General features: G+C 40.7%; 1 protein-coding gene across 3 annotated transcripts in view; it reads right to left on the reverse strand.

Annotated features, from left to right (window-relative positions):
- Positions 1-12,143, reverse strand: part of LOC106580141 (EGF-like repeat and discoidin I-like domain-containing protein 3) — a 304,272-nt gene that overhangs the window by 109,333 nt on the left and 182,796 nt on the right. For all 3 annotated transcript variants that reach the window (XM_014160860.2, XM_014160861.2, XM_014160859.2), the window contains one exon: positions 4,300-4,413. In XM_014160860.2, the coding sequence (XP_014016335.2) occupies positions 4,300-4,413 (114 nt within the window). The remainder of the gene's footprint in view (positions 1-4,299; positions 4,414-12,143) is intronic.

Raw genomic sequence — 12,143 nt, forward strand, 5'->3', positions numbered from 1 at the left:
CCAAGTTCCAAACTGCCTTTGGAAGCAACGTCAGTATGATAACTGTTCGTCGGGAGCTTCATGAAATGGGTTTCCATGGCCGAGCAGCCGTACACAAACTTAAGATCACCATGCGCAAAGCCAAGCGTCAGCTGGAGTGGTGTGAAACTCGCTGCCATTGGACTCGGAAGCAGTGGCAGTCCGACAGACGAATCTGGGTTTGGCCAATGCCAGGAGAACGCTACCTGCCCGAATGCATAGTGCCAACCGTAAAGCTTGGTGGAGGATGAATAATGGTCTAGGGCTGTTTTTCATTGTTCAGGCTCCTTAGTTCAAGTGAAGGGAAATCTTAACGCTACAACATACAATAACATTCTAGACAATTCTGTGATTCAAACTTTGTGGCAACAGTTTGGGGAAGGTCCTTTCCTGTTCCAGCATTACAATGCCTCTGTGCACAAAGTGAGGTCCATACAGAAATATTTGGTCGAGATCAGTGTGGAAGAACTTGACTGGCCTGAACAGAGACCTGACCTCAACCCCTTCGAACACCTTTGGGATAAATTGGAACGCCGACTGCGAGCCAGGCCTAATTGCCCAACATTAGTGCCCGACCTCACTAATGCTCTTGTGGCTGAATGGAAGCAAGTTCCCACAGCAATGTTCCAACATCTAGTGGAAAGCCTTCCCAGAAGAGTGGAGGCTGTTATAGCAACAAACGGGGGACGAACTCCATATTAATGCCCATGATTTTGGAATGAGATGTTCAATGAGCAGGTGTCCACATACACTATATGACAAAGTATCTTCCTGACTAAACATATTTTACACCTGTAAACATAAATGCTAAACAGTTTGTTCGAAAAAGTCTCACTACCTATCTATTGCTCTCTCCTACCACACAATCAAGGACATTCAATTTGTTTTGAAAGGGGTACATATGTAAAACACTCTTGTCAGGGAATCTCTAGCAGCATCATGTACATTGAACCATGTCCTTATCATATAATGCCTGTCCAGAAAACTAGTTCAGTTTACCGCTCCACCGCCATTCTATAACACTGAAAAACACTGTAGCAACTAAGCCTTAGCAAATGCTCTAACACTTTATCAATCCTGTAGAAGCAACACTATAACAACACTAACGCAACTCTGTGACAATGATCACCTTGTCGGGATGAAGGCGCATCTTTAATGAGCTGTCTGCCAGCCGTGCATCCGTCAGAGCAGAGCAGCTGTGGTTGGCAGCCCTAGGCCTCGGCCTGCTGCCCCCTGTGCATACATCAGCCCCTCCGACAGCACACGTCACTAATGTCACCGTCGCTATCATGTGACAGCTGAATCCATCTCCCACAAGGCCTACCTACAGCAGCAACAAATTAGAGCCACATTGAAATGAACGTAACTGCAACAAATACTCAGGAGAAGAAAGACTGGAGGAATGGGGAGAGAATAGCAAACACATTCTGATATGTGGATTTGTAAAAAGAAAAATTGCACACACACAGAATTATGTTTTACTCATTTACTGTGAATACCCACTGACTTGATGAACGCACACACACACACACCTATGCATACACACACACCATACCAGTGGGCATTCACTAGCGTGATTAAGTCCCTACTGAACTCTCACCAATCCTCATGGCAGTCCTTTAACTCACTTACACTCATTTTGCTTGAGATAAACCACCCCTGGTCCTATTGAATGACACACGCAAGACATCCCCAAAAATATTTATAGGCAGTAACAGTTGCTTGGTGATATAGCTATTAGCCTGAGGCTACACAGAGACAATCACAGCAGGGTGCTAACAGTGAGAATAAACCGGACTTAATATCCAGAAATGGCCTAACTAACGAACAAGGTTTCTTTGAGCCAATAAGCTCCAGGGTTTGGAAAAACAAGCCACTTTTGAAGATGATGAGAGACAGTGAGCAGTCCTCTCATTCTGTGCAGCCATGGAAATAAGCAAATAACCATCTACAGTAGGCTAATTTCTCTCTCCTCCATACAGCTCTGACTAGCATTTAGTTGGTCTTTGTCTACCTCCAGTCTTCGTCTGATCTCCAGTTTTCATCCAAATCAAAGGCAGGGTTTGCACTCGATGAAAGCTGCCTTGGTCGGGTTGAAGGAATACATTGGCTGACACTCTGGTTGCCCCATGACATTGGCATGAGTAAATGTGTGCTGTCAAATCGCAGACAAGTATCACTGTTCATTTCCAATAATTACTTTTCAACAGATGAAGATTGCCTGATAGATTTAGAATTACAAGCCCTTGTGTTTTGCCACTGATTTATGGATTGGTATATTCACATGCATTATATGTATTTCAAACAATTTGTTCTGGATTTCCTTTCAGCATGCTTCACAATCACAGGAGGTTGGTGGCACATTAATTGGGGAAAACGGGCTTGTGGCAATGGCTGGAGCGGAATTAGTGGTATGGTATCAAATACATGAAATACATGGTTTCCACGTGTTTGATGCTATTACATTTGCGCCGTTCTGGCCATTATTATGAGCCGTTCTCCCCTCAGCAGCCTCATGTGTATCACAATACCAGAATTGTTCAGGACTTGACATGGTATCAGATGGTAAAATCGAACTTTCCATGGATTTCCATGATGTGTTTTATGAAACAGTTCACAGACATTGTAAGAGTTTTCTACTGCCAACCATTATTCAGACAAAATATCTATAGCAACAATTACATTTATTTCCCATTTCAATGGGTTGAAGTGCACAAGAACAATGTTCTACAACACAAAAGTTATTGCTCCATAGAAATTGTTCAGACATTGAAAATGTCATGATGATAAGGTAAAAAAAGAACCTTCACACTTCGGGCCTTTACAAAATACAAACATAAGGACATTATGATGATTTTCTGGAGCATATCTAGATTAAATTGTTTACAGACTGTAAATGCGGAGGCACTTTGTAGTGATATTTCCCTCTGTTGGAAAAGGACTCTGCTATCTGGCATGTGCAGACTTCAATTAATCCCTCAAACAACTTTCTTCACAGCAATGGCTGTGGTGAAGCACAGAAGCCAGGTTGAAAAACAGTTCAAGGCTCCCAACCCTTGCCTGATTAAAAAAGTAATTTTGTCTGCTCCTGAATCAGTGCGTAATCATTCAACAACAAAAAAAATACCGATCAGAAATCAGAACTGAGCTCTGAATACGTCAAAGAGACCAAACATTACTGGTGGAAATGGTATCAACTGTGGTGCCATATTTCCAATATTGATGCTTATCAAATAAGTAGGTACTCATCTCTGAACTCATAACTGTGGTTGCATAACTATGTTCTGATAACTGATATGAAGGGGTTGCTATGAATAAGCAATGCTAAGGGGGATATGCCGGATAATTGTTAATGAGTGAGTTCACTTATTTGACTTGCCACAAAATAAGAGACAGGAAATGAAGGAAATTATTAGTCTTCTTCCAGGAAAGCATTAACTATGCTTCAGTATGACCTTTCTGGGAAAGACTTTGTCATACATTTTTTTGGTGAGTGGTTTATCCATGTGTTGGTTGTGATGTCATGGCAAGATGTATCAAACTAAAGCACAAACATTCCTCATAGCCACACATTGTGAAATTATGTAGTATATGATCATACTGTAAGATATGGATCCAATATGAGACAATAATAGAAGATTGCACTCTACAGGTAAATTATAGCACAAGGACCGATTATGCATAAATGTGTATGGACTTATCGTTTTCAATGACAACTTTAATACTTAAACACCGCAGCTGTACTTGACTGCATATTGTACATTCTCTGGCAACATCTTTTCCCTCTCTTTTACAAAATCTCTGCTAGACGGTGGCACAAGTTGCTCCAATGTCTGAGTTATAAAATATTCAGTTCAGCTCCCACCAGACTACTCAAAACTAGCACATTGCTGTAACTATAAGAGATTGTGCCTGTTCCTACACAGGGAATATGTCTGGTGATGTCTGGGTAAGGTTAAGAATATGTATGCATGTGTGTGTGTCTCTTGCAACATCTTCCTCATTGATTGTCTGCAATCATGTAGGAGCTTTTGTCAAAGTCAGTCTCATCTTGAACAACCCTGAATCCTGACAACAATCTCCACAGCACACATACGAAGACGCTTGGGGATTTAGATACAGAAAGATGGATAGAGAGATGGAGATAGAACGATCCCATTACCTAAAGTCCTCACGAAATAAAAGAACGTTCTTGCCCTGTTTGCCAGCACAAGCTACCAACGTCATCAGTTGTACACAGAAGAGCCAGGCAAGGGTGATTATGAAAGACACAGCACTTACTGTATTGGCAGTTCCTTCCCATGTACTCCCCAGGGCATTCACAAGAGTAGTTGGCAACCAGATCTGTGCAGATGCCCCCATTTTTACACGGTTCTTTCTCACATTCGTTAACATCTGCAAGAGCCAAGAAAACAGAAAAGAGGCACATTAACTTCTTTGAAGCACACATGTTGGCAATTAGCAGGACATCATTCTCATTAGCATGCATTGGTGGGGAGTATGTATTGAATTTGATCCATTTGTTAGTTGATTCTGTCTCCCACAAGATGCTTTCACAGAGACAGACGGGCTGGTTTCCTGAATCTAATAAATCAAATGGTTTCCTGGGATCGACCGTTAATGCTACACACCAATTTAGGTTTGGGACTCAACAAACACATATAGCAGGCTACTAAACCAATCCTCATGTAGAGATTAGCAATGCAATGTGAAGAAAGTAGGTTACAATAAGTGTTAAAGGAATGTAAGGAATGTATTCGTCTTCAACAGTGATCAAAGTCAGTCATCATGTTCTTTTGGGGCAGATCGAAATCAGCAAACTGTGTTTTCCTTTCAAAAATCAACATTTGTCCACAGTCTCGGTTTTCTATGTCTGGAATCTGTTACGGATGTTGTTTAGTGTATGGGACCAAGTCCTGCTAAGAATAACATGTGTCCTGCTGAGAATAGGATGTGTTTTGTGATATACTGTACTATCTCACAAAGGAACCTATTTTATGACATTCTGACAGCCTCATGAACACAAGTATAATGTTGCATCTGATTTTGAAAAGAACCATAACTTGGCATGAATGAAATTTGGCAATATACCCATTATTCCCCCCTCTAGTAAAGCGAGTAATAAGACACTTAATCCCACTCTAAAGCATGCCCCTACTCTTCAGAGAATATACACACTGACTTCATGAATATGGAACATACTCTGCAAGCTTAAGAACTCAAATATGATTAAAATATAAGCCTGTTTGGATGCTTCATCTTTCTGAGATGTTGTCTTCAACATCTAAGTGCAGGATCTAACATATCCATAATCACACGCATTACCTCAAATCAGCTGATGGCATTTGTCCAAGTCCACAGCATACAATCAAAACTCCAAATGAGGGTTTTCTGTCTATTTCTGAATGTTAGCAGCGTGACTGTTGAAAAACGCATGCAATACTGCATTCTGAAAGTTGAGAAACTTCACAACCACATGGGTAAGCCCTATGTCCATTGTGGTATGTAACGTTTTCATGTGCTACCTTGACAATGTTCCAGACATCATATATGCACACTTGCCATATATCCACCATTATTTTTAAGGAGCAAATGTAGACCTACAGAGTACCAAAGTAGCCCACCACTCATATGATGTGTGTAATTACGGCGAGAACATCCCTGCGGGGATCAACTTTCTCAACCTGACGGTGGTAAGAAGTCAAGCAGTGGAATAAATCAGGAAAAGTTATCCATAACTGAGCAGAATCTGCTAGAACATGCATCCCGCTGGGAAACAAAGGAAAGAACATTATATTTTGAGGAGCATATCATCATCTGGATCATACTGTATGTCCAAAGTGAGAAAGACAAGGACTTTCACCACTGCCTCTACAGAGAGTCTTTGGTATTGGCCTTGTTTAGGTAAGTAGGGGGTTGTGGAGTTCTAAGCTGCAGCACAAATTAGGCTGATCAAATCACACCTCAGGGTTCACAACTCTTTGATAACACTTAAGAGGTGACATACTCCCCTCTTTAAACTTTGGGAGTGAGGATGGGACGGAGAGACATGAAACAGACCTGACTGCTCAGACTTCTAAGAGCTGAACTGCCAGAGCTGAGACACACAGTAGAGTATGGGTCGATACACCTCAAATAAGCACAAGAAAGAGGATATTGACACCAACCATCTCAGATTGTTCTAAAATCATTTCTTTAGACTAGCATTGCTGTGAAATTATTTTGTTGCAATATAATTCGATTTCTGAGAAATTAAGCTAATTGATTGAACCCAAATTGGCCATTTGAATTGATAGAATTCATGTAATATTCAATAAATACAGTACCCAGCATCACATTTGGAACAAACTTTTTTCTACCAATGAGTAGGACATGAGGAATCCCAAAATAAATTAGAAAGACACCAATGGACCCCCCAGACCCCATGCCAACCTAAACCAACAACCAGTATACAGTATCAGTTTTCTATGTCTGACAAGTAGTATGGAGAAGTATTGAAGTATTGTTTCTTCATACTATGTAATGTATTCCCAGCGAATTTGCTGATGTTTTTTTTTTACCTTTCAGAGAAATTAGTCATTGAAGATTTTAGGTTTATGTCACATAATACATCCTGGTATAACCAGGTTCTGAACACTAGATTGGGCTGTTCCTGCTATTAGGTAGGACAAGTGTAAAGATGTTTTTCCCCTCAACGTTAAAGGGATAGTTCACCCAAATTACAAAATGACATATTGGTTTCTATACGTAGACCTTATGTAGAAATGATGACAGCAATCCATGGCCACTGTTTCAAATGCTAACTTTTTGGCACAAATCCAATGTAATGGTACCTATATTAACATTTTTGCGGTTCATGTCATTATAAAGTATAAAAATATTGATTAACTCAATGAAGTTACATAATATAATTTGGACATGAAGTGCAAACATGCTAATATAGGTATCATTGACTTGCATTGGATTTGTACCAAAAATGCTAAAAAGTTTGCATTTGAAACCGTAACCAGGTAAACAAAACCAAAGCATGCATTGGTATCCATAGACTGCTTATAGGGTAAGGAAACCAATTTGTAATTTTAAAATTTGGATGAATTATCCCTTCAATATGTAATATCAAACTAATAGCAGGAACAGCACCATCTAGTGGTCAGAACCTGGTAATGTCAATATGTATAATGTGACATGAACCGAACAAGTTTTAAATTACTAATTTCTCTGAACAGGGGAAAACACCTTTGGCAGCGATTACAGCTGTGAGTCTTCTTGTGTAAGTCTCATAAGAGCTTTGCATACCTGTATTGTGCAACACTTACTCATTATTTTTTGGAAAATGATTCAAGCTCTGTCAAGGTGTTTTAAGTCAAAACTGTAACTTGGCTACTCAGGAACATTCACTATCTTCTTGGTAAGCAACTCGTGTAGATTTGGCTTTGTGTTGTAGGTTATTGTCCTGCTGAAAGGTGAATTCCTCTCCCAGTGTCAGTTTTTTTTTTGCCTGTGATTAGCTCAAATCTGTTTCTTTTCATCCTGGAAAAGACAGTCTTTGCCGATGTCAAGCGTACCCATACTATGATGCAGCCACTACCATGCTTGAAAATAAGGAGGCAGTTACTCAGTGATGTGTTGTGTTAGATTTGCCCCACTTTAGTGCCTTGTTGAAAACAGGGTGCATTGATATAGAATATTTTCAAATTTTCACTCTGTCAATTAGGTTCGTATTGTGGAGTAACTACAACGTTGTTGATCCATCCTCTGTTTCTCTTGTAACAGCCATTAAATTATATAACTGTTTAAAAAGTCACCATGGTGAAATCCCTGAGTAGCGTTTTCCTTCCTCTCCAGCAACTGAGTAAGGAAGAATGTCTGTATCTTTGTAGTGACTGGGTGTATTGATACACCATCCAAAGTGTAACTAATAACTTCACCACGATCAAAGGGATATTTAATGTCTGTTTTTTACCAATCTAATAGGTGCCCTATTTTGCGAGGCATTGAAAACCTCCCTGGTCTTTGTGGTTGAATCTATGTTTTAAATTCTCTGCTAGACTGCGGGACATTACTGATACTTGTATGTGTGGGGTACAGAGATGATGTAGTCGTTCAAAAATAATTTTAAGTAAGGGATAAATGCCTCCGTTCTGGAAATAATAGACGACACAGAGGGACTAGGCGGAGATGAATCTCTTTGCTGGGTTCATTTTTCTGAAAAGTAATGTACAGATAGGTGTTTACCTGTAGAAATACTTTTTTGGTTTGTTTATATTGTCATCATTATAAGAAAATTCATACTTATTCATATTTTGGATGCTAATGACACGACCCAGTCGTTCATTCGATTAGTTCGATATTTATGGATGCGACCCAGTCGTTTGTTCTTTATGTTCCGTTGCCATGCTCGCTGGCAAAGTTACTATCCGTCGCTTGCTAGCTAGCTAGCTAGTTAGCCAGTTAGCTACGGCTAACACAGTCACAACCTCTTGCAGCCAGAATAACAGCAAAGTATTTTTTTTCTATTGCCATTCATTTGGATACATCCATAACAATGAGCAGATAATTCCCGATTTCTCCTGGCATAGCAAGAGAAGTTTGCCTTCTCGTCAAGACACTCGACACTGTTCATTACGAGGAGATCGCATTGCATATCAAACTCTAGGCTAGCAGCTAGCTAAATAGTTTGTTGCTTGCAAACCTGCCAATATGACAACCGAAATCAGTTGCTGAAAACAGCTGGACAAACTAGAAATGTGGGAGGATTTTGACAGCATAACACCACTTACTGCAACAGTAGGGACCAGAGAAATTAATGTACATCACTCACCACGTTAGGTCTTCAGATGCTCCAATAAAAATTTTCTCTGAAAAAAAACAAATCTAGCTAACTTTTTTCCTCGTTGGTCCTGCATTTACACTGAATCCAAATTCGGTTTGTGTAGTTGTAGGTTTAGCTTTCTGCAACTTTGTAGCAAGTACGGTCTGCATGTGTAGGCTCTTATTGCGTCATTAATGCAAGGTGTGCCAATATCTTTTCCAATTGTCCCATTATCTGGTTTTAATGTCCATATTAGAATACCCTTCTAGCCAATCAGAAACGAGCATTCCACAACGCTGTGGTATAAACACTATTATTGCATACAGAGTGAGTTCATGCATATTATTATGTGAGTTGTTAAACAAATTCTTACTCCTGAACTTACTTAGGCTTGCCATAGCAAAAGGGTTGAATATTTAATTCCACTGTGACATTATGGAACATTGTGTGTGGGCCATTGACCAAAAATCTAAATCTGCAATATGCAACTTTTTGGGCGGCCGAACAAATTCACATAGAAATGTAAGTTATAGATATGTCATTCTCATTGAAAGCAAGTCTAAGAAGTGGTAGATCTGTTCTACATGCACTGTTTGTATGCTTCCCGTTCTTACGTTTTATTTTTGCATCTTGTTCTTTAAGTTTTGTACACCAGCTTCAAACAGCTGAAAATACAATATTTTTGGTTATTGAAAAGACATTTCAAAGCAGTATAAACAGTACAACAATTCTCTACACTATAGATTACTTGTTTTGTCACAAACTGAAATTAGGTGAACTATTAGAATTTTAGCAACCAGGAAATTGAGTAGCAATTTCTGCATATCACACCTTTAAATTCAGGCTGTAACACAAGAAAATGTGCCAAGGGGTGTGAATTATTTTGAAGGAACTGTTGCTAATCATTGGTGTCAATTGGAGACGCTGGCAAAGTGATGCAAGTGTGATAAGATTAGTTTGAAAGGAATCCGAAGAAACCCTGTAACGCTGCCAACGTGAAACAGCACATTTCTTGTTTACCTCCATCTCTTCTCTTTGGAGACCTTGGCTGTAACTGTGCTATATGGTGTCACCAGAGGACAATCACAAGTAATTATCCTTGCATGCGAAAGGCAGCGTGATTGAAATGAAAACACCCGGTTAGAGACTCAGTACCCCACTGACTAAAACATTATTAGCGCCCAAATGAACAAACAAGCACTTGTCGAAGGGACGCCATCTTGATAGCGAGAGGCTGTCGCAATCAAGGGAGATGATGTTTTAATTAATTCAACCTAGAGGGGCCGAACGATCTCGTTAAGAACTATTAACCTGACAAACTATGACTAGTGTCTGCATTATTGACAACAACAGCCAATCATCATTAAGCTATTCAAGCTTTTGAAAAAATTGCATTATTTCATATAATTGCGTGAGAAAACAGTATGAATGATCAAAGAGGGTCTACTCATACCAAAGTGAGTCTAATGCATATTGCAAACGTAAATCAGTTGTTCCATTCAGAGCTGAACATACAGCAAAGTATCTAATTGGCTGACTGGGACACTCTGGTATTTAATATGGTTGTCACCTGCCTGTGTCCAGATGTGGGATCTCACAGACATATATTTGTATTTTTCTCTCTCAACTTCCCTTTATGAGGTAATTTAGGCATCTTGAGTATATTGCATTCACCATGCAGATCAACTTAATCTATATTTATCCCATAAATAAATGTTATTAGTAGTATAGCACAGGACGTTTATACATCACTGGCATCAATAGAACCATAACAGGCAGAATACACATGTATGACACCTCAGATACCATAGGGGGTATAACAGTCAATCCAGTGAACAACCTGTGCCTGAGTAAACCGAGCTGCTCTCAGTGTAACCCATCTAAAGGTCTCCTCTCCCTTTGTCTAGTTCACGGCCACCACTTTAAACGACTGAGCCATTCCGATTGCCTGCAGCAGCCTATAACAGCAGCCTATAACACAGCGAGACAAACACAGCCTGAGCCATGATTTGGTCCTTTGTGAGAAGCCAGCAACCCCCGGAAGGTCAGAGGTGGAAAAGTGAGACTTTAAAGCGCTGTGTAGTTGGCAAATCAGGTGAGAGAGATCGGATTACCTGGGGGAATGAAGTTAATCCGCCAAGCGAGAGACGGGCATGCGGTAGTCCACAGGTCAATTCTACAAACATTCCCCTGTTCTATCTCGCTACACCACAGACACATCCACAGGCACAGGGCCAAAAACATAGGAACTGAGACAAGTCCAAGGCAGCCTCTTTGCATTTGATTCTGTCACTAACATATAATACTGTAATGGTCTGCACATTGCCAAATGGTTCAATTTGCTAAGGTCATTTGATTAGAATGATTATGTGCAATCACTATTAAGCAGGGTTGGATGATGTGCTTCAAACATGTTTTCATCTACTGTATTCGTCTATTTTTCCCTATTTTACTCTACAGATATTTTCAAGGGCACAGACGGCATCCCAGACGGCATCCCTAGCCACGTCCTCAGAGCATGTGCAGACCAGCTGGCTGGTGTGTTTATGGCCATATTCAATCGCTCCCTATCCCAGTCTGCTGTCCCCACATGCTTCAAGATAGCCACCATTGTTCCTGTACCAAATAAGGCAAAGATAACTGAACTAAATGACTATCACTCAGTAGCACTCACTTCTGTCATCATTAAGTGCTTTGAGAGACTAGTCAAGGATCATATCACCTCCACCTTACCTGCCACCCTTGACTCACTTCAGTTTGCATACCGCCCCAACAGGTCCACAGACTATGCAATTGCACATTGCCCTCTCCGATCTGGACAAGAGGAATACCTATGTAAGAATGCTGTTCATTGACTACAGCTCAGCATTCAACACCATAGCACCCTCCAAGCTCATCATTTTAAGCTTAAGGCCCTGGGTCTCAACCCCACTCTGTGCAATTGGGTCCTGGACTTTCTGACGGGCCGCCCCCAGGTGGTGAAGGTAGGAAACAACATCTCCACTGAGCTGATCCTCAACACTGGGGCCTCACAAGGGTGCATGCTCAGCCCCCTCCTGTACTCCCTGTTCACCCATGACTGCGTGGCCATGCACACCTACAACTCAATCATCAAGTTTGCAGGCGACACAACAGTAGTGGGCTTGATCACCAACAATGACGAGACAGCCTACAGGGAGGAGGTGAGGGCACTCGGAGTGTGGTGTTAGGAAAACATCCTCTCACTCAACGTCAACAAAACAAAGGAGATTATTGTGGATTTTAGGAAACAGCAGAGGGAGCACAACCCTATCCACATCAACGGGACAGTACT

This window comes from Salmo salar, chromosome ssa20, assembly GCF_905237065.1.
Source record: "Salmo salar chromosome ssa20, Ssal_v3.1, whole genome shotgun sequence".
In the NCBI taxonomy this organism is placed as follows: domain Eukaryota; kingdom Metazoa; phylum Chordata; class Actinopteri; order Salmoniformes; family Salmonidae; genus Salmo; species Salmo salar.